A 23,687-nucleotide genomic window follows, 5' to 3' on the forward strand; every position below is an offset into this window, starting at 1 on the left:
TTTTGTATCTTCCCACTCCCCCAAAAGCCATTTTTTTACACGCACGTCTATTTTCATGATTTTTACATTATTTTACTATGGGATAAGGAAAATGGGCTGTTTCTAATTCTCTTGAAACAAAAGATCTCTTTTTGGTTAAAATTGCCAAACTATTTCATTTCAAGATTTCTGTACTAAAATGTTTTGGAAATTACTGGCCTGTAAACGTTTTCAGTATTTCATCTCATCTCGGGGCAAAAACAAATGTAAAAATATAGAAAATCCCCCATGATAAAAAGTCTGCTTTTTGAACATCTGTATTCCCTAGCTCTTTGTGGTACGAAGTGATGGAGCTAAGAGCAGGGGGGCTGGTACTATTGTTTGTGTGAAGCCGACATAGGGTATTATCAATGTGAAGGCTTGTCTGAGATTCCATTCATGCCCATAATGAGAATCTTCTCATGAAGAGCCTTTATCCAGGTCAGCTAACAAATCTCAGCCACTATGCATGGGATTCCATAAGTTTGATCTTGATGTCCATTACATTTCTTTTATTAATATGTCTGCTATAGTCAGGGGAATAAGTAGGTCATTAGAGCTGTAGAATTTGCTGCTCAAATAGAGATAGACTTCACTGTCGACACAGGGGAGTACTTAAAGGTTAGTTTGCTTTGGGGGAAGACGGTTAACAGAATAGAAAAGGAGGAAGAGAGAAAAACTCAGCAGGGCGAGAAACCTTCTTTACATTCCCTTGTGACCTGGGCACTGCCATTTCAGATAACTTGTGTTAGTGGCTGTATTCCATACATCCTTAACCATTATCATATTATGCCATCACATTCATAGAGCTTTCCTTATGTGGGCAATTCTTACTACAACATAGCCACCAGTGAAAAGCGGCAGGCATTGTGCACCAGACAATTGTTTTTAGGAAGGGAAAGGAAGAGTGCGTATATCTGATTGAAACGATTGAAACGGAATGGCAGATAGACAAATACGGGCACAAATTCAGACCACTGTGTGGCCCCGTGCAGTTATCTTAATTGGAATTTGACTAGGATGCTGGGGTCATGCTTATCTTCGCAGAAGGGGCAATGGAATTTTTTATGAATACAAGGGGTTGGGACCTTGATTTCACATCTTAGATAAAGGAGGAGGAATATGACTATCCAGGATTCTAGTCTACAAAATTTAATTCCTTTTTAAGGTTTTTTTTTTCAGATTTACTAAATAGTCTCTGTACCAGAAAGAGAGAGACTCTGCAGGCCCTGATGCACTTTTTTAATGAATTTCTTGACATATGCCTTCGAGTTCCCCATGTAGAAAAAGACCCAGATGAATTTCATAACTTCTAGTCTGTTCTGTTCATCATTAGTCCTCTAAAACTGTAAAATCTCCAATGGAAAGACCTGCCCAACATTTAATTTTTATCTCCTTTGCTGTTCTTCTTCCTTTCCCTAATGCCTGTACTTGTTCTTCTGGTGAATTTTTAATTATTTTTAAAATTTATGCTAATTAACATGTTTGTGAATCCTTCCCAGTCATGTTTGACTTGCCTATTTGTGTTCTTTTCTATTATAATTCAGACTTGTGCTTTGTTAGTATGTTGATTATCACATTAAAGCATGACTAAAGCTTCATAGTCCCGTCCATCTCTTCACTCTCACTTTCTATTTTTATTCCTCTTGTCCTCTTAAACATTGTTTGAGTAGCTCAGCACATTTTGTTTGTGAAAGCTCTAAATTAAATGCCACTCTCAAATGATTTGTGCATGTTTTATTTTGCTAAGGGGATATTGTCAGATGTTGGGGGAAATAATGTAATGTTGGCTGACCTAAGACTTCAATTAACTAACAAGCAAGTTTACAGAAACTGTCACATTAACTTTGTACATAATTTTACTTGGGCTGAAAAGCTTTGTCATGCAGAAGTCATCTCTTGCTTTGTTTGCCCAAGGGCGTGATGCACTGAAAGGAAACTGATTTAACTTGCATTTTTTGGTCAAATATTGACCTGCTTCTGTGAGTGTTAACTATCAGGAAAGATGTTTCTCATCTGTCAGTAATTTCTATTTAACTCAAAGTTGAATTAAAGAAGTGCTGTTCAGATGATGTTCAGATTAGACTGAGACAGTGCCCTCATTTGCCTGCTTAAGCTATGACAAGTCAAAGGTGTTTTGGAAGTTCTGGTCATTACACCTGGTAGTTGGGCATGAGGGTTGTTCCGTAAGCTTTTACAAATAGTTTAGACCAGTGGTGCTCAACCTATCTGGCTCCGCAGACTGGATGAATGGTACAGGGCTAGTTCATGAGCCTGGTCCAGCCATGGAGTCAGCTTGTGGGGTTGGTCCGCAGGTACAATCCAACCATGCTGGATCTGACCATGGTGTGACCTGCTGCAGAAGGCTCCCTGCAGGTCCAGAAATTTGACAGTGGGGAAATGGCGCAGTGTTAATTGCCATAGCAAAGCAAGCTGGATAATATGGCTCTGCAGGCCATATTTGCAGCCTGGCCCAGCCCCACCCCCCACCCCCTTTTCCCCCACACCAGACTTATCAGCCTGACACTGGTCTTCAAGCTGCCCAGCTGCATATCAGAATTGGATCAGTATCAGCCAGTATGGCTCCTTAAAAATCAGCCATCCGTATTGGCCCAAAAGATTTTTATTGATATACCCCTAATTCCTGACCTGGGTCAGCCAAAAATAGAAACAGATTGGAGATCTTAGTGAGAACTGGCACAGATCTGTCAGGATACACAGGTGGACATGCATCACCAAGGGAAATTAATCAGTGCAGTAAGCAGGGTGTACTTCTGATAGCTACTTTGGAAAATGTAAAACTGACTAGTCACATATTCAGCTCCCAACCGACTCTCTTTCCTTTGTCTGCAGATGTAAAGTAGTGCAGAGCTATAATGTACCCGAGTGCAACACCTAATGATCCATTTCCTCTCAACTGTATTTACAGAACGAATACACTTACACGCCGAGCTGTCTTGGAATGTTTCTAGGGAATTGAACTCCTGCTTTACCTCCATCAAGAATACTCAAGTCTCATTCGCTCATCTTCCCTCCGCTTCTCAGCCTTTCTGCTTCCCATTTCTTTAACTTATCACAGGATATCTTCTTTAGGGTGCTTAGACAGAGAGTTGCCTCACCCCTCCCCACAGCCCACAACGTAGGAGAACTGGAGTAGATCTTTTATTCTCTGTCTTCTTCTAACCTCTGACTAATCTCGCTCCTCCTGTCCCCAAAAATTCTATGTCCTGTCCAGCTTCCCAGCAGGCCTAGGAAAGCAGCAATTAGTAGGGGATAGCAAGAGGTAAAGAAGCCGGGACAACTGTCTTAGGGAAGTTAGCTATCACATCTTTTGCCTCCCAGACCCATCTATTTCTATCTCTACCACCATCAAATGTGCTTATGCACAGTGAATGTTTCTGCTAAAACAAGCACTACTGGAATAATTGACAATGTTGATGTCATTGTCACATCAGGATATATGGAGATGCAACCTTCTCAAGCTCCTTGCTTTAGTTTGCTTGCCTGCAGACTTAGAGATAACACCTATTTGGTTCATACTGGGAGGATCATGGTCTTCCCAAGCAGAAGAGCTAAAACCTTTATTAAAAATGAAATTTAAATTCTAATATAAATTATAAGAAAAAATGTGTTGGAGGGTTATATGAGAAAGCATCTCTTAAAACTTCCTGTTTAACAACTAAACCACTGAAACAACATATTCTGAAACACAATTAGCTTTCCTGGGGCTCTGTACATTCTTACTTAGGTAGAAATCTCTTTTTAGCCCACATGGTCCTAGTTACTATACTTCTGTTCTGGAATAGTTAAGGTTCCTGGAAACTACTTCTTGGCACTTTCAGAAAAGGCATTATAACATGTAGTGCTTATAGTACAGCATGAGTTATTTTGTCACTAACCAGACATGAGCCAAGATTGACATTCTTTGTGGGAGACAGGCTTGTGTTAAATTATATTGAAAATGATTCTGATGTGAGAAGATATGGTAAGATGAGGCTAGGAGGGTGAAATCATAAACTGCACCAGGAGGCAATAGGAGGTGCTGGGGAAGAAAAAAAAAAAAGTATCGTTATTTTCCAAGGACCTTGAAGTCTCAGGATGATTATTCTGAATACTCTAAAAATGTAACCAGAGATTTATTGAAAACAGTTCACTCTTCAAAATGGCTTAAAAAATGTCTTGAATCACCTGCTGCACATTTTAATCATGTAAAGTTTTCTCAATAAAGGATTTTTGCAGGTTGATTATGTAGCCAGCACCTTTTTCTTAAGAATTAGATTTTTCTTTATGGCTTTATTTTTCATCAGCAAATGCTCTCCATTAAGGCTGTTTTGGCTATTTCCTTCTAAACTCTTATTCTCAGTTCCACTACAGTTTTAAACAAAAGAACTGAAATCAGCATGCTCATTCTCAGTGTTTTCTTTTTCTTCTAATTTCTTTTAATTTCCTTTCTTAAAAAATGAGTGGACTGTTTTGAGGATCATTCAGATAAATGGGCTCAATAGGTGTGCATTATTGAGAAAATATCATTAAAATATATTCTTTCTCCTGCTCTTTTTTTAGAAAGGATATTTAGCTAGGGGAAAAATGTGTTAATGCAGCTTAAATCTTCCCACCTCTCCCACACACCAGAAATGGGCTCCTAGAGCACAGATGCTTCTTGAACGGCTACAGGGATGGGTTTGTGCAGCCTGCGGCCTGGTGTTTGTAGCATGCTAGGACATTAGTGCTTTGCAGTGCTCTTGCTTTCTGAACAAAACTGTGATTGAATTAAGCTTGCTGTTTTCACGCAGGCTCATAATTTGATTTATACCTTATTTATATTGGGGAAAACCACACAGACTTTTCCCATTCAAATTACTGAAAGCACCCATAATATTGTTGTTGTCATTTCCCCACCACCACCACTGCACTGATTGTTAGATAGCCACTAGTGGAAACCAGAGCACTGACAGTTACCCTTCCTGACCTAGACTATGGAAGGTTCATCACAGTGGGACATGTAAACTGTGACATACAGGTAAATAGTCGCAGATGGGGTTACAGAGCCAGAGATGGATGGCATCCCTAGAGGAGGAAGGAAGTTTGTGGGGGGGAGGGGAAGGACATAGATATTCTGCAAAGAGGGATACCATAGAGGAGGTCAGTGCCGTAGCAACAAAGTTGGGCACCCAGGGCAAAGCCTGCAGAGGCAGCCCAACTTCACCCAGTGCACAGATCCAGTGGGCACACGTCCCCCTTTGCTTGCCCAGGAGTGCACACACTGGCAGGAGCTGCCCTTCCCCCATCCCTGTGTTCCCCCCCCCTCCCCCCCCAAACGAGCTGCTCACAGGTCCATCCCACACCCTGCCCCGGCTACACAACACCTCTTGGCGCTCCTTTGCTTCGGCACCCAGGGCAGTTGCCCCGCTCGCCCGCCCACCCACCTTGGTACACCACTGGAAGAGGTAAATAAGTGGACATACAGTTCAGCTTTAGCTAGCGTACCCCAGATATATTGCTACAAACCTGGAGCACATCAGGATAGAAACATGCTGAGAGCCACTTCTGCAGGTGAGGGATTCTGTAGGGTCATAGATGAAGGGGGATGTAATTGGGGTAACTTTTCAGCTATAAACTTGAAGAAGTTTGCAAGCAATGATAGGTGTCAAAGATCACCTTCATCCTTCCTAATCAGTGCAAAACAATCCTAGTATGGATATGAGATGGACTATACCATGGTAGGGTGGTAACATGAGTGTGACTGAATATTTATGCTGTACGTTGCAAACAAAATGTTGATAACTATCATTTGAGTTTTCCCGTGTCTTTCAGGCTTCACAGCCGGTTGCTTAGTAGCCTAAATTTAGTTGCATGAATAAACTTCAGTGCTAAAAATTGACTCCTTAGCTTATTTTTCTGCATGTTGTAGAGCCTAAGTATCCAGTTTTGATCTGTCTTGAAAGAGATCATCTTGATTTTACATGTGTTAACAGTTTGTATGGAAAGTGATAAGACAGTAAGGAGACACAGAAAGAGAGCATAAGAGAAAAAGATAGGGAAAGAGTGCTAGGGAGATAGAAATAATTCAAATGTCTCATTACAGAGATGAGGTCCAGTGTGAATATACTTGAAACTAGCTAAAAAGATAGGTATGCAGTCAGAGTTCATGCTGTTTGCTGCTTACTTATATGGTAGGTAAAAATGAAATGCATACCCATCTTATTGCAGGCAAACAACTGTTCTTAAGTCACTGCGCTCTTTATCTTTTGTATTAGAAGAAGATGCATATTTCTATGGCTCTGAATAGTCTCAGTTAACCTGCCTACCTTTAGCAGAACACTCAACCCTTAATTCTGCCTTACCACATAAACGGGCATCCGACTGGGGGAAAAAAACCAAAGAAAAAGGACAAAAAATGAGTAAACATGCCCTCTCAACTTCTATTCTAGCAGCTAGACTATTTAAAATAGAATGCGTTTAAAAACACTGTGTATAATATTAATGTCTAACAATGCTGAAATAAAAAAAGGTCTCATTTATAGATGTGTTGATCTATGGTAATCAGGTGCTGGCACTCAGCTGAAGAGATTTTGAGCATATGATAAATTCTTGGCAGTAGTTTCCAGTGCTAAGGAAACTCGACTCAAGCAGCAGCTTTGATGCTTAGGCCAACTAGTTAAGCACTATTGACTAGAACAAACACTAAAGGAAAGCAATTGCCCCAGTAGTTTTGCTACAGCATGCACTAGGTTTAAGGTATGCCTGTTGATTCTCCCACCTTCTGCCATTGGGACAAGAAGTGTCACAGCGAGGAAATTATAGACTAGGTAATTCTTTAACAATTCCCCTCTGAATGGCTTTCAAAATTACAGCGTTGGAGAACAACGCACACTGTTTGCATTACAACTGCTAAAGTGAATAGGGGAGTGGGAGGGTGAGATTTTAAAAGAATGCCATGGCAAAATATATAAAGAGATAAATGAAAGCTCTCCAAACTTACAGAACCTGGACCAATCTGCCTTCTTTTAATCAAATATACAGCATAGTCTCTTAAGGCTATAGAAGTTAGACCGAAAAAAAAAAAAAGAATTTTAGCTTGCAGTCCTCCAAAACAGAACATGGGTAAGGGTTGATTTTGTTGATTTTTTTTTTTTTGAAGGGACCCCCACCTGTACACATATATGGCAGTCACAGTTAAAATTCGGTCTAGTTCTTTATATAAATCTTCATTCAAGCAACTAAGTCTCAGCTCCTGCAAGCCCTTTCATGCATGCTTAACTTTATACTTGTTTCACATCAGTGTAATTGTTAAGGATGCTGAGCACTTCAATACAAGCAGGCTGTTCTAGATACCTACCTTTAAACATCTACTTTAAGATTGGCCATTCCATGATGCTATGTTCAGAGTTGATACCCATAGGCTGAATGTAACACCAGTTGCAGCAACCTAAACTGAGTGTAATATTTTAAAATCATGTTCTTTCCAAGGTTTTAAAAGTTAAACAGGCTCAGCTGAATTCTGCAACAATCTGATAAATAAAGGTCATCCCCAAGGCCCCATCCCCAAAGTGGTGAGTTTAGGCAATACATTTTTTCTGACTTCCAATTATTGCTGAACAGACACCAAGAGAGACAAGGAGAAAGCCAGAAAGAATTTAAAACATCTGGTTTGTCTAATAGGCAGTGTTGACTGTTTCTAAGTCATTTCTTTTGCTAAACTTCCCTGGATGTTTCTTTCATTACATTCATAAATTCTTCAGAGCCTAATTTAAAGCCTGATGAACTCTCCTCAACTCTAACTGGCTTTTGTTCAATCCTTTAATATTCAAACCGAATGAGCATCAGCCAGAATTGCCAAATATGCTAACAAAGAAATGGATCTTATTCTATAAGTATATTCTTAAAGCAAGGTATTACTCTGAGTGAGGTAGGCTAGTTTAGAAGGAGGGGTTAAAAAAAGAGAGGTGGAAGTGAGAGCATTAAAAGAAACAAAGAGCATTATTTTTGAGAAATAAATGATTGAGAGAAGCTCAGGAGGGGGCATTCATGCTTTCTGGAAATGGCAACAAAACTAGGATGGGTGCCTAGATCATATCTAAAAGGAAGATGGCATCTCAGGAAATGAAAGTCAAAGATATAGCACAGACAAGGACAGTTTTCAAGGTTGATACAGCAATAATACACACACACTCACACACACGTGCTTAGGAAAAGAAAAGTTTTCAAACTGCACAGAATCAGGCTTTCATTTTTAGAAACATAGTGAATATCAAAGAATAAAAGAAAAGGGGGGAGGACAGTTCAAAAATTATTTCTATTCTCTCTTTTCCTAGCTGTTAATTTCTATCACAGACCTGCTTTGATCTGAGCTGAATGTTACTATTTTTTCCTCCTGCTTACTAGCCTGCTTTGGTTGTGAGGGAAGAAAAATCTTTTTAAATCTGATAAACCACTTCTTCACCCAACCAAAAGACAGAATCAGAAAAAAAAAACCTTTCAAAGTATATAATTTGCACCAGAACTGAGGAAGCCAGTAGAGAGTAAGAGAGGGGAAGGGAAAGCCATCTCATATATATTGAGTTGAACTGATGCCAAATAGACTCCCTTAGTTAACTGTTTCTCAGCAGTTTTCTCTAGGCATCCTTCATTGTTTAAAAGCAATCCTATAATAACCCTAGCAAATTGATCTCTGTCTCCTGATTTATATCCCTTGTTAGTAGATCTATTTCCTTCATTGCAAATTGTTGTAATCCTGCTTAAGAATGAGTAACTGATGTCTGGGATCATGCGAAGACCAGCAATACACAGACTAAGGGTGTCCTGAGAAAGAAAAAGGGAGTGAAAATTGGAATGAAAAGCAAACAATAATGTTTACATATCTGTAACATATAGAGCCAACTACTCCCCTCCCTGTATACAACAAGGAGTGAAATGGGGGGACTACATTTGTCAGATTATGACATCATTCTCCTCCAAGGAGAGCAACCTTAAACTCCAAAGAACTATGGGAGCTTTCCTGGTAAATGGCCAACTCCAGACTACCAACCCTTTATACTGTTGTGTTTCAGTTCCAATCAGATTTTCAGAAGAAATCCCCAGCCTCCTTTGGCAGACGGCAGGGAGAGAATCCGCCTCTAGACTCTTATTCACTCTTCCGCTTTTTTACAGTGACACCTATGCTGGGGCACCCATTTCAGCTGTTCACTTGTTTACATTATTAAAACATAGTCTGTCATATAATGTAGAAGAGACCTAGCCATTTTGCTCATCTCTTTCCAAAATAAGACTTAGACTAAGTAGAGCAGAGGTGTAGCCAGGTACTCAAAGACAGTAGCAGTCCTATAGTAATTATATCAGGAAGAAAGGTTATTGTAAATGGGTTCTCCAACAGGGCTGTTTATTTTAGGAGAGAGAAACCTCTGTTGCTAGCATGTAACAATCCCAGTTAGAGATCAGCTGATTTTCTGAGAGTGGTACCTGCCAAAATTCCTTCTGTAACTAGTTTGATAATTGCTTTTATTTTTTTGTACCAAGGGGTACCTAATTACAACATGTGCTAGAACATGGTAGTGGGGGGAAACAAAATGAAACAATAATACTCTTATTTTCATCCACAGGTAATGCAGGTGGTGAAGGAACAAATAATGAGAGCACTCACTACCAAGCCTAGCTCTCTGGACCAATTCAAAAGTAAACTTCAGAATCTAAGTTACACAGAAATTTTGAAAATCCGTCAGTCTGAGAGAATGAACCAGGAAGATTTCCAGTCTCGTCCAATTCTGTAAGTGCTTTCTTCTCCCCTAGTCACTTCTTGCATGGAAGGACGAACAAATGTGAATGACATTTGTGAGATCTTCAGGGAGAACTGGGGGAAAAAAAACTGTCGAGGGAACAGGGCTCAAAAAACATTGGCATAGCATCTGCTTGAAGTCACGCGCTGTCTTCTGCAGGGAACCACTACTGTTTCTTTTGAGTTCAGTTAAAACAGATTCAGTGAATCCCTATGGGGACCAGCATGACTTGTTTGTAGCAAACAATGCTTTGACATTTTGAGGCTTTGTGTGGCTGTGTGCACACATTTTTTTTGGTTAAATTTTGTCTTCTGTCCAATGCTCCTTTAAGATTCAAAATGTCACTGCTCTGAGCCAGGCAAAGTAAAACGCAGAGCCATAGCACCAATACAAATTGGATCCATAAAATGTATGTGTTTGTGACTTGAGGATGGCGCTCTTTTTCTTTTGTGTTAACAAGGCAAAGTTCTTTATATCTAGGTGATTTCATATCAAATTCAGAAGATGCTTGGTGTGCCACTCTTTTCTTCTGGTCTATCTCTGTTACAGCTTCAGTTGATTTCTAAAAATGCCCTAGACTCCATTATATGTGAAAATATTAGAGGTGAGCCATGGAAGTAGTGGTTGGCTCTCAGTTGAGGTTGGGCTTGAGGACACATCAGTGACATAAGGCAGGTTCAGATTCCATGGTGCAGTTGTATCATGCTCTTTTGACTAGAACTAGAAGCCTTTTGGGGGAAATTGTGAGAGATCCAGCAACTGCAGCTGAAGTGTCATGTTATGCTTGTCTCATTTGGAACTGAACAGGACACTAGAACACTTCCAACCCTGACCTTGAACCTGTGGGGATGAACTTGGATCTGAGTGTCTCAGTTCTGTCGCTCTGAAATTCAGAGGAATTAGGATTCAAGAATGGTTTAGTTTCTCCCTCTAAAAGAGGAATGAATGCCTACTCCAGGGACACTTTTCTCAGGGGGCAATGGTGAAAGCATGAGTCAAACAGACTCACAAATTTAAATTAATAATGCTACTCAGGATCAAAGGGAGAATGTTTCTTTTATGTTTGCAGTACAATAGAGTGATAGGATGTGAAACTCGATTAGAACTGATGCCATGCATAATAATGCATTAATTAAGAGCTCACCTCTAAATGGCTACTCTCAATTTTGTGTCTATACTTCATAGCAATTATTTACCACTCTCTGCTAGTACTGAGTGGTTCAAAGCAGCACGGTAGTACTAAGCCTGTCACCAAAGCTTCTTGCTTTTTCTTGCTTTCCTCATTTCCCATGTGAGTCAAGTATCTAGCAGTGATACCAACTATTTATATTCACTTTGAGCCCTTAGTAGGGGAGTGAAACTTGTCATTGCCTGCACAGTATCCCATTCCAAATATCAATTTAAATAACTGTTGTCACAGCAAAAAAACCACCCTTCCACAAAATGTGATGAATTCATGTCTTAACACAAGCAATTAAAAGCTGTGGAAATATGAGAGACTCATCTCAGATCCAGGGCAAAGGCTAAAAGTGTTTAAACAACCACAGATGCATTCATGACAACTTAATTTTTTTTGCCTACATTCCTGATCATTTTACTTGTAATACTGAATACAAATAGTTCTTTCAGTTTTAACTCAGTGTCATGTAGTGAGCTCTCACAGATTATTTAGATGTCACAAAGGATGCAAGTAACAGAATCATGAATTCATTGTATACGAAGGAGAGTGAGACTATACAAAAGGAAACTTTGCTTCATCACAGAGATCTAGAAGACTTACAGATATGCTGAAAGAAATTGCACACGACAATTTAAAACTCTTGGGTACTTTTACACGTGCTCCGGGGTGGGTGGAGCAAAGGGGTGCTTTAATTAGAGTGGCTCCAAGGTGCCGCACCGTCTCGTGTATTAGCATCCCTGCACTTCAGAATAATGGTGGAGGCACTTGAACTAAAGCTTGTTCGACAAGTTTTGATTCACGCTCCCCCGCCACCATTTTGAAGTGTGGGGACGCTGATTTGCAAGATGCAGAGATCTGGCTGGAACACCGTAATTACCACACTCCAGCCGACTCGATTAGACTCGATTAATCGGGTCTAATTAACATACTGGAGCATGTTAATTACCAATTAATTAATTACAGCCCATTGTAGCAGCCTCGCAGCACATTGACAGGCACCTCTTGAGCCTTGTTGAATGCTGCATTAGAATGTAGCTAATAGACGGGAGCAATACATTACCTGAGCCCTTCTTGCTGGTGTTGTCCATATGGCATACAGAAGTTAAAGGCCTTCAAAATTTTGAACAAAAGAACTCTCCCTTGGGCTGAGTTTTGGTTTGGAATGGCCACATTATTTATTTATTTATTAGATTTCTACACCTCCCTTCCCAACAAAGGCTCAGAGTAGTTTACAGTAAGTGAGTGAACATAATACTTTTATTTTTTTTAAAAAAGAAGACTAAAATAAAATATAAAACTAAACCCCCCTGAACTCCCCCAAGCTTAGCCTGGCTTGGTAAACACCTGCCCAAATAGAAAGGTTTTACATCTGGAAGGTATCCTGGCTTGGGCATTAGTAGGCCTCAAGGGGGAGGAAGTTCCAGAACTGAGGAGTAGCTGCCAGGAGCAACCTGCCATGGATGATGAGGATTTTTCATTTGGGCTCATGTGATTTATAATAACCCAGCATCAAGTAACTGCTTTGCCAAAGATCACAGTCTTTTTGCAACATTTGAGCTGAAGGCTTATCTATTTCCATTTTTGGGCCAAACAAATTCAGGACCCAGTTTGTTTGAGTGTGATCGGTTTTGAATGCCACAGCCTCCAAGCTGCACAGAGAAAATTACCAACCCATTTTGAATGTCTGTGAAAGGCAGTATCCAATTCCACTGGGAATTGTCCTAGCCTGCAAAGAACCAAGTCATTTCTTTGATACATTAAAGATAGAGTTGGACAAATAATGGGTAAGATGATGATATTTAAGAGAAAGCTTGAGTGGTGCAGAGAGAGTTTGTCTCTTCAGGAGAGTTGTATGTGAAGCAGCAGAATAGGGAGAACAGTTGGAGGGATTTGGCTTTGTGAAATTCTTTTATTTTTAAGCATTTTCAACAAGGTTAAAAAGTATCAATAGTTTCAGGAGGCATTAGTGGATAGGTAGGATACAGCTGTGAGCCAGGAACATAAAGGAGAAAAACAGATCAAAGTGACTTTGGGATTATTTTCCAATTGCATTATAACGATTTACATTAAATATAAAATGTCTCACTCCAGAAAGCATGAATGTATTTGAACTATGAACTGGAAGGGTGCAGGGCCAGGGACAAATGAAAATGGAAGAAAAACTCCATTATTTCAGTCATTTAAAAAATAATTTTATAAAGATTATCCTCAAAATTCTGAGGAGTTAAGGTAGATTTCTCAGAATCAAGTAGCTGATCCCACAGTTGTCCCTTGAGCGTTGAGGCCAATGAGAAGAAAGAGAAAAGTTAGTAATAACATATGACTTGGTTCCATCAAGTGTGCAAGTCTTTTTGATTCATTAACTTAACTCCTGCAATTATTAAATCACTGAAATGCAATAGAAACCAAGAACAAAAAAAATTTTAAAACTGTTTTGTCTCTTATGCCTCTTTATGCTAATTTCTGTCTCTCCCACCTTTACAGGAATAATAGTGAATAGCAGTTTCAGAAAAGCATTGTGTAAATTATTGTGCCCTGTTTGCTTGTCATTTTTCAAATGTGTTTTGTAAATAAGGCATCATGAGTTTTACCTGTCATTGCTTGTGCTAACTCCTTTGGTTTTTGATCCAACCCTACAAGGTATAGATAGAACTCCATCATCTGCCACTGCCTTTGGTAGGACTTGAAAAAAATCTAATGCTTCAAAGGCCCCAGCCAATTTTATGTCATTTAATAGAATTAAACATTCCTGATGGTGAGATGGATGTCTTTGACTATGGAAAAGTGTTGTATAAGAAGACTCAGAGCCTGATTCTTTGAGACCCAATAGCATGACAATGGGTGGGTACCTAAGAGGGGAAGAGTGGGCACTAGAATGAAGCTAGGAAAGCACCTCACCTTCCTGTCTGCATTCAAGTTAGGCAAACGCTTAACTGGGATAATGTAGACAAGAATGATCCTTCCTTAAGCTGGCAGTTAGATTAGATAACTTCATGGGATTGCTTCCAACTCTATTTTTCTGTGATTCTGTGGTCTTTTTTCTGCTCAGTGGGTGTGTCTACATGAGATGCCAACTGCTCAGTTGTTACTGCACAGTCATTTAGTACTTGCATAACCAGGTACTAAATGACTGTGCAGTAACTGGCGTTACCGTGTAGTAGCATCCTGGCACAATTGCCTAGTGACGCTTACTGTGCAGTAGCTCATTACTACAGTAGCATCTTGGTTCATACCCGGCAACATTAGTGCACAGTAGTAATGAGCTCAGTGTAAGTGTCTCGTGTAGACACAGCCACTGTATATTTAAGCTATAAGTTATTAAAAGCAAGGACTGTGTTCCATGAAGCAACTTGCAAAAATGTTTTTGGCATTGACTAAGTAAGAGTTGCTGCTATTACAATACATGTACCATGTCAGGAGTGTGATTGTGTGGATTATGCATTAGATCCCACCATGCCTTTACCTGCACATGTAGAGTTGCCCTCCATGAAAAATCTATAGTATTTGAAAATAAGCATAATTCTTGTAATACATTTTCTAAAGGTATTGTGTTTTTATAGCTATAATAGTTGCTTGATATTTGACTGATACACAAGTGAATTAGGTATCAAGAACTGCAGTCCTTGAGCATTTTAATGCATGAACATTTTACTGCTATGTGAGAGTGTTATGTCTAGGGACTTACTGAAGCTGTGATTTTCACAGATACCATGATTTCAGGCAGACTTTGTGAATGCAGGCTCCACACTTTTCAGGCTCTGTGGGGAAAAAAAACACAAACCCAATTTACCAGAAAAAAAATGCTGGCTCCCTCTGGAGATGGCTGCCACCCCTCACCCCATACCACTGATTGGCTACAAGGTCTGTCTGCCATATGGCCCTGCCCCTCTCCACCAATTATCAGTGAGGGGTGGAGCTGTATGATGGATAGCCTTGCAGCCAGTCAGTGGCAAGGGGCAGGACCACTGGGGCCCCTCTACCAATCAGAGGTATAGGGGGACCCCACAGTGCTTGGCCAATGAAAATGGCTGCTGGCCCTGTGATCTGCATGGAAAATTGGCTGGCAGCCACCACAGCCCTTAGTTATGATAGGCATTTAAACACATAACTTTATCTGCTCCAACATGCCAGAAATTGAATCTGCAAATTAATTGAGTCTGTGAACCATGCAAGCTGATGCTCTTGGCGCTGCATTGCGTGCATTTGTATAAACAGTGAAATGCACATCAGCATGCAGAAAATGGTGGCAATGCACTTTTGTACTAAAACACCTTTGATGTGTTTTAGTTCAAAAGTGTGCCACCACCACTTTCTCAGCACTAATGTGTATTTTGCCATTTATACAAATGCACACGCCACAGCACCAGGTGCTTTTAATAGTGTCCAGCACTGCAGGGCATGCATATGTCCAAATGCCCTTGACATGTCTAATTAAGGCTACAATCTTTATTCAGAAACCTTGCAAATATTTCCATGTAGGTTTTTATAAATGAAGAACGTGGTGGTTGAGCCACTAAATGAACATCCGGTGTTTTCCAGCAGAATTTTGCTTTATCTCGGAAATAGCACTGCTTCTATGTCTACAAGTGTTGACCACTAGGAAATACTTCTAGGCAGAATGATTTTGGTATTACGTATTGACACAGCAATCTAAAATTATGGACCTGACACGCGTCATATTTTATAGACCCTCTACACTTTCAGTTGCATGTTAATCTTACTAGATTTGCTGCCATGTTGATGTTTAAACCTGTCCTTTACATATTCTTACTGAGTCTAAGTGAGGGTATAACTGATGAATTCAGACACCTGTGAATCCTCACGGTAGCATATAAAACCAACTTTCAATGCTAGATGCATGTATTTTCTGCCTAGTGCTTGAAACACTGAGCCCATTTGTCAAGACCAGGATGAAGGAAATGCATTAATTTGACAGTGTATACAGTAATATAATTTCTTAATATACTATGGGTTTGTGTGTGCCTGTGCACTGGACAGTTTGGATGCCTGGCAAGTTTCAGAGCTTTAGGAATTTTTCCACAAAAACCATGCAGTAGTAAATTGTAGAGTGATACAGAAATAAAAGTAATCAAATGACATCAGCTGTTACTTCATCTGAGCTAACATTAGAAGTGCTGGTTCTGAGTATGTTTGGCACTATCTGTTTTCACTTCTACTAACTAATGATGATATGGTGCATCTGCAGAAAACATTGCATTCCTGGATATCAATCAACCAACTAGGCTTCATAATACTCTCATTAAGAAGTAGCTCTTACTTGCCTCACGGTGCCTTTTGGAGGTACAGTAATAAGTGATATTTCATGGATGAACTAAGACACAAATAGGTTATCTTAAGCCATTTACCAATTTAGTAGCAAAAGGGGACAGAACATAGGAATCCTGACTACCATTCAGTGCTCTATTTGTGAGTCAGATTTTGCTCCCTAAAACGGCTCATTTCTAGAGTAAGACTGCATGACTCCTTCTCTCTTTGGACCTTCCCAGAAATGAGATGGATGGAACTGAAATGTCTCGTGAATATCTCTGAGTGAAAAGAAAGCGGTACATGAATAAATCTAATAAGCGTGTGGTTTTTCTTCCCCTTCCCTTCCCCCGCTTCCCAGGGAGCTAAAAGAGAAGATTCAGCCTGAAATCTTGGAGCTGATCAAGCAGCAACGTCTTAATCGACTTGTTGAGGGCACCTGCTTTAGGAAACTAAATAGTCGGCGGCGACAAGGTAAAGCTCAAGGCTGAAGAGTCTGGCATTTTGTTGTTTCTTACTTCACCTTTAGCTAATAGCTCTTCTGCTATTGTCAGGTTGAAGTTTCCCCACATATAAAGTGAATGATGAAGAGCTTTATTTAAGGGGGCTTTTAAAAAATTTCTAGTAATTAAATTCTTCCTTGGGTACTCTTTATGCCAGTGGGTTTTTTGGAATGTTCCTCCTGAGGACCTTGTGGAATAAGTCTAATCATATTATCTTTTGTTTAAAGAAGATCTCAAGTAGCTGCTTTCCATCAAGAACTAAATACCTTGATTGCTTCCTTGGTCTTCAAGCTTCTTGCTGATGACGGGGTCAAAATCTCTGGTCACTAAAATTGCCCATGGATAGCATGCGACTCTCATGATATTCAGAACGTTAATGCCACAGACATTTGGGCACATTTTAAAAAGAATTGCTTTTAAACTATGCTACTAATTATTTATATACCTCATCACAGACTCATCACTTCTTAATTGTGGTGAGCACAGTTCACCACATCTATCCAGTCACTACACATCCTTAATCTTCTTCTTTTATTATCATTCATATTATCATGTTTAAATATTTCATAAGCTAGCAGATTTTAAAAAGTCCTTAAATCCATAACTTGTGTGCCTGGGGGTGAATACTAAATGGACATAGAGGAACTTTCTTCACAATTATATGGATCATTGCTCATTTTTGGATTGTACAGCTTACTTCACCAAACCATTTTCTTTCTAATCCTTTTCCTCCTAAGAGTAGAACCTTTCCAATCCAGGAACAAAATGCAGCAAACCTGGATCTGTTTTGATGAGATTTTAATGTCTATCCTTTTATTTTTTTCCGTAACTGCAATATGAATTACAATTAGGGTAAGGACTCTCAGAGATAAATATTTGAGAATTGGGTATTGATGAGAAAAGCAGATTTGTCTGCATGAGAATGATTCCTACAATGCTCTCTGCCTAGCTGATATACAATGCACTTTTCTTAACTACAGTTTGAAGATATTCTTGACAATTCCAGGTTTTTAAATTGTTCTGTTATAGTGGAAGGCAACCTTTTTGCCAGACCTGCCACAAATTAGTCCTGTAACCTCCCTGTGTGCCTCTCCGATCCCCTTCCCTTACCCAGTCTGCTCCTTTGCTTCCTGTTTTATCTACAACTGTGTCCTGCCTTATCCCTCCCTGATCTGAATGTCACACACAGAGACTGCGCATGCTACTTTGGCACATGTGCTTCAGGTTGACCACCCCTGTTCTGTAATAAAGCTGGCCACTGCAGTTTGCCAAAATGGCATTGTAGTCCAGTATGATTTTTTGTAGAGATGTCACAGGGGTTATAGAAATCATAGAAATTAAGGGCTGGAAGGTTCCCTGAAAGATCATAGAGTCCAACCTCTCCTACTCTGGGCAGGAATACTGCTGAGATCAAATGATCGTAGCAAAATGTCTATCCAGTCTCCTCTTGTACACTTCCAAGGTTGGTGACTGCACCACCTGCTTGGGAAGTCTGTTCCAGATTCTGGTCACCCTTAGATGTCTAGCCACCAGGATCTGTGGGAACGTTTTTCACCAGAGCACCCCAAGGGATGACGAGGTCAAATGATTATAAACTCCTGCAAGACCATTTCAGGCTGGACATAAGGAAGAATTTCTTTACTGTCTGAGCCCCCAGGGTCTGGAACAGTCTGCCGTCGGAGGTGGTTCAAGCACCTACATTGAACACCTTCAAGACCAAACTGGATGCTTATCTTGCTGGGATCCTATGACCCCAGCTGACTTCCTGCCCTTTGGGCAAGGGGCTGGACTCGATGATCTTCCAAGGTCCTTTCCAGCCCTAATGTCTATGACATATGTTCTCTGCAGCAGTATGTTCTGCACAGTGGGAGAGTAGCTAAAAGGACTGCCAAATCAAAGCAAAACCTATAATCAGGGCTCAGTTTTACTAAGCCAAACTTAATTCCTACAGTAGTTTAAATCTGGACTTCATTTTAGTTGATCCATTAATACTCTGGAAGGAAACAAGTCTTAGATAAAACATTCTTGTTAGGGTAAATTTCCAAGGGAAGGTACTTTTTTTTAAAGTACTGTCAGTTCAAGCAATCGGGATCCTTAGCTGAAGTAAATTCGTGTTAGTGCCTTCCCTTTAAGAGGTTTAAAGATCTGGCCCATCATCAGAAAGTGGCCCAGAAAGCTATAAATCAGGGCTGTCCAACTTCTAAGAGGCTGGGGGCCACACACCCAATGGAGGACTATATCAGCAGGGACTGTGGGCCCCCAAGGCTGTACTTTGCATGGGCAGGTGAATATTCCACCACTCCACTGCACTGCATGTGTAGGGCAGCCCCCCACTCCCTGCCTCACCTGCAACTTCCTGGAGACTCCCTCATGGCATCGCATCACACAACTGCTCTAGGCTGCCAATACTTCTGGCACTGCAGCTGCACCATAGGCTGAGTCAGGCAGGCTGCCCCTTGCCATGGGCTGGGTCAGGCAGCAAGAGTTAGGGGTGGGACAGAGAGCCCAAGACCCCAGATGCTGCTTCAGACAGAGCAGTCAGAGCAGCAGCAGCCAAGTGTGAGCCTGGGGGCAGTAGCAGCTGTGCAGGAGCCTAGGGGCCATATGTTAACTCCTTTCAGCCTACATGCAGCCTGAGGGATGCCAGCTAAACAGCCCTATTGTAAGTTAACAATTAACATGATGATTAACAGTAATAGACCTGGAACAGTAATAGAGAAACTATAACAAGAGGATAGGACCAGGATTACCACAGTAAGGTTATGTGACTGCTTTGGATAATAAGGCATGCATCTTGATTTACCTCTTTTTTCATTATATTTTTCCGAGGAAACCCTAGGGCAACGGCTCCCAAACTCTGACAGACTGTACACCATCAATTTAAAATAATAGAACCTTAAGTATCCCCTGCAAATTTTTCAGTTCAGTCTTAAATATCATCAGCAGGTTGCCTGCGTACCACTGGTAGTACATGTACCACAGATTGGGAACCTCTGCCCTAGGGCAAATGTTCCAAATCTGTGGGAATCTTCACACAGTCTGCACAGGCAAAATTGAAATAATCAGATCAACTATTTAAAAAATAACTAACTGGTATTACCTGGTGACAAAGACTCTAGCACATCAGTTCCCAATCTGTTGTATGTGTACCGCTGGTGGTACGCAGACAGTCTGTCAGTGGTATACATTAACTGATTTATTATAATTACTTTATGGCTAGGGACAGATATTACACATAAACCAGTTTAAGTGATCAGAAACTGGTTTAAACCTGTAACAGAGCAGATGTTCAGTGCACATAAACCACTTTGAAAATGGCTGAAACTGGTTTGAGATAAGCCTGGTTGAATGTAGTATCAGATTTAACTGATTTGGCTCAAACCAGTTTATGCAATGTCTGTCCTAGACCTCTGGCTGGTTTAAGATTCATCAGAGTCCCCCAGCATCCCAGCATGCTCTCTGGCTGGGTGGGGCTCTGTGTTCTACAGCAGAGCTGAGCCCTCCCCTCTGCTGCCTTACTGGAGATCAGCAGTCTCTGCAGGCATGTGTCCGGCTTCTGCTCTCCCTCCCCACCTTCCCTCCCCACTCTGTGATAAGCAGGCATTCCCCCATCCCTTACAGACAGCTCAGCATTAGTTAGCCAACTACATGCAGGCTACAGTCCATGCTGTGGGAGATGACAGAGGGAGACAGGCTTTTTGGAGCTTATTAACAGGTAGCTTAGTGTCCTTTGGAAATGCTGTTTAAGAGCTGTTTTCTCTCCCCCTCCCCCTCACCTCTCTCTGCTAAGCAGGAATTCCCCACTGCCCTCTTCCTTGCTGAGGAGGTGTCTGTATATTAGCTAGCAGACCACATGCTGGGTCTGTGCTGAATCAACAGGTAGAATCAACAGTCTTAATGGAATGAGAAACACTGAGATAAGGGTGAGAAACACAGTTATCAGCCCCTCCCAACCCTGGCTTGCTTGCCTGTCAGTTTGTTTCAGGTAGCGTACAGAATCAGGGAGGGAGAGTGACAAGCTCTGTATCATCAACAGATGCATGTGCTGGACACACACCCTTGCCTCAGTAATAGCTGGCAACACTCCTGCACCTTGAGTAGTGAGTGGGGAAAAGCCTGGGACAGCAGGCAGGCTGGGGATTTACACACCTCCCTAATCAGAGCCCTGCTGGAGCCTGGCCACGCCCCCCTCAGCTCAGCTCTGCAAGGGCAGGGATGGCTGCTCTAGCACGTTCTGGTTTCCAGCCTGAGCCACTGCAGGCATGTGCCTGAATTTCCTCAGTCCAGAGGGATTGTCTGTATGGTTGGAAACTGGTTCAGCCTAGCCAGGTTAGACTAACCTACAAAGACTGAATCAATTCAGGCTCAGGCTTTTTGAATGTCTGTCCCTAGCCTGTATGACAATAATTTGCTGGTGGTACTTAATGTTAAATTGAAATATTTGCTCGTGGTACTTACAGTTGTATTGTTCTAAATTGGTGGTGTGCAACCTGTCAAAGTTTGGGAAGCACTGCTCTAGAACAAAATTCCATTATGAACATTTCCTGAATATGTGGTAGGACGCATGGTTAGTCAGAGTAGGGGTAAACGATTGCTTTAAGAAAAAATGAGTAAAGGTCTTTCCAGGCTTTTCAAACCTGGAGCACTGAATCTTTATCATATTTGGTTGCAAAGCCTCCAAGCCAAGGCACGTCTCTCTGAGATGATCTTGAAGCTGAGTTTGGGTCAACTGTAGCAAGTTACTGCTTCTTACCAGCTTGAAGATGGAATTATCATATCAGCATGATTGTACTACAGCAATAATTTTTTGATGGTTACCCTAGCAGTATCTTTTGTGTGCTTTGTTTATTTAAAGTAAAATAAATCACCTGTTCAAAAACTTCCAGAGAGCACAAGGCCTTTTTCCTGCTGTCTCCTACAAGGGCATCTCTTCACTTGTATCCTTATCTTATTAGAACAGAAAAATACATTGTGGTCATAGTTTTGTTAAACCAGTGACTGTCAATTGACAGGTAGCCTGCTCAGTTCTAAAGGAAAGGGTTAGAGCAAAAATCCATGAAGCGTTTTACTAATCAAAACTGTTATTTCCAGTGGAGCAAAGTACACTAAAAGCTCTGTTATCTAGCATTCCCCAGAAATGGAGGATGTCCGATAACAAAATATGCTGGTTAATTGAGCGGCCTGAACAGGCATCCTTGCCTGTTCGAGCCACTGCTTCTCCCACCGCATCCAGGGTGTCGCCATCCCTCCTGCAGGCCCTGCAGGACAGCGAGGCGGGCCCTGCATAGCCTGTTATGCCCCCATGCCATGGGGACTCGGCAGCGCAGGCTGCTTTGCCCTGGGCCATGGGGGCTCGGAGAAACCAGAAGTGCCACGGTGGGCACTTCCAGTTTCACTTTACCTTACAAGCTGGCATGCCGTTAATAAAGCGTGCCGGCTTGTAAGGTGCCAGTTAATGGAATTTTTACTGTAGTAGCTAAACCTGCCTCTGTCAGACAGTTTTATTGAGCATAATAGATATATCACTAGTGTCGTACAAAACATCTGTGGTTTATGTTGCTGGGTGCACCCTTTTGAAAGAAATGCTGTTTTATCCTTATAAAGATTAAAGAGAAATGATGTGTGATTAAAATGAGAAACTACGTGCTAAAACCATAGACAAGGTCTCTTGGGTAGTAATTTTTGCAAGAGGAAAGAAACTTGTTTACATACCCTTCAAATTAACACCACAATTTTAGCATGCGTTTTCAAGGTGACTTGAAAAAAGGAATATAAAACACACATATTTCTTAAACTTTTCATTATGTTCTAAATGTACCATCTAACCCAGGCAAGAGGTGAATTAGCCCGCCAACTGAGAAAATATTCTTTTTCTATCTAGTTTCTGCAGAGTTTCCTTTTCTACATGGGTCTGCTCCATGATCATTTTTTTTAAGACACAGACAAAAGTAGTGATGTGTGTAGCTCAGCAGCAGGCAAAATACAGCCCGTGGGCTGGATCCAGCCTGCCAGGCCATTCTGTCTGGCCCATGGGGCCCCTAAGAAAAATTAGAAAAGTAATATTTATCTGCTTCTGGCTGCCTATCAAAGATGACAGGAGACAGGGGCAGTAGGACCTAGGGGGAGCCCATTGCAGACAGCAGCAAGACCAGCCTGCCTGTCCCTGCCCCCTCAATCCCAGCTGGAAGCCTCTGCCTAGCAGGGGCTGCTGGAGGTTTCTGGCCTGGGACTGTTCCTGCCTCCCTGCACCAAGGGAAATACAGATAAGAACAAGGAGGTGGGGGGGACAGGGACGCCCCAGTCTTCCTGAGGTCCCAGCCCTGCAGCTGGGAGCCATGTGGTACCAGCTAGTGGGTGGGGAAATGACTGTGGCAAGTGGGAGGAAGGGGCAGCAACCAGGCATGCAGAGCACAGCAACAGCTGGGCAGGAACATGGGCCAAAACTCAGTGAAGTGGCCCTCTGCCCAAAATAATTACTGACCCCTGGTATAGCTTGTGAAAGTGGAATTGGTTAAGCTAATTCTACATAACAGTTGAGTATGGTTAGGCTCTTCCATTTGCAATGGGGAGGGGTTAGGGACCAGTTCCCCTCCTAGTCCTAACAATTGCTTCGATGGAAAAATAATGCTACAAGGGGTCCAATACTTGTTGTGATCCTTCCCCATCATCCACCCCAAGGTATGGGTATGGCATGCATGCCAACTTGTGGTTTAACATATACCAGCTGTTTTCAGTTGCAGGCTTATGTGAATGGCCATCAGTATATGGACCATCAACAAAATCTCTGTGAACACCAGTGGATCACAGTTTGAGCTGCTCTTTTAGTTGAATTACAGCCAACTTTTTATTTTCCTCTCACTAAGCTTTAACAATGTGACAAGATGCTATTTATTTAACAGGCTCTTGCAGCTCTTGTTTGAAGATGTAAACAATTTGCATAGCATCTTT

The 23,687-nt window shown here is 41.3% G+C and overlaps 1 protein-coding gene across 4 annotated transcripts in view; it reads left to right on the plus strand.

Moving 5' to 3' along the window:
• Nucleotides 1–23,687, plus strand: part of ELMO1 (engulfment and cell motility 1) — a 450,632-nt gene that overhangs the window by 399,843 nt on the left and 27,102 nt on the right. For all 4 annotated transcript variants that reach the window (XM_090050152.1, XM_090050153.1, XM_090050154.1 and 1 more), the window contains 2 exons: nt 9,618–9,781; nt 16,598–16,710. In XM_090050152.1, coding sequence (XP_089906278.1) covers nt 9,618–9,781; nt 16,598–16,710 — 277 coding nt within the window. The remainder of the gene's footprint in view (nt 1–9,617; nt 9,782–16,597; nt 16,711–23,687) is intronic.

Source organism: Crocodylus siamensis, chromosome 5 (genome assembly GCF_052110815.1).
Source record: "Crocodylus siamensis isolate JL-2025a chromosome 5, ASM5211081v1, whole genome shotgun sequence".
Lineage (NCBI taxonomy): Eukaryota > Metazoa > Chordata > Crocodylia > Crocodylidae > Crocodylus > Crocodylus siamensis.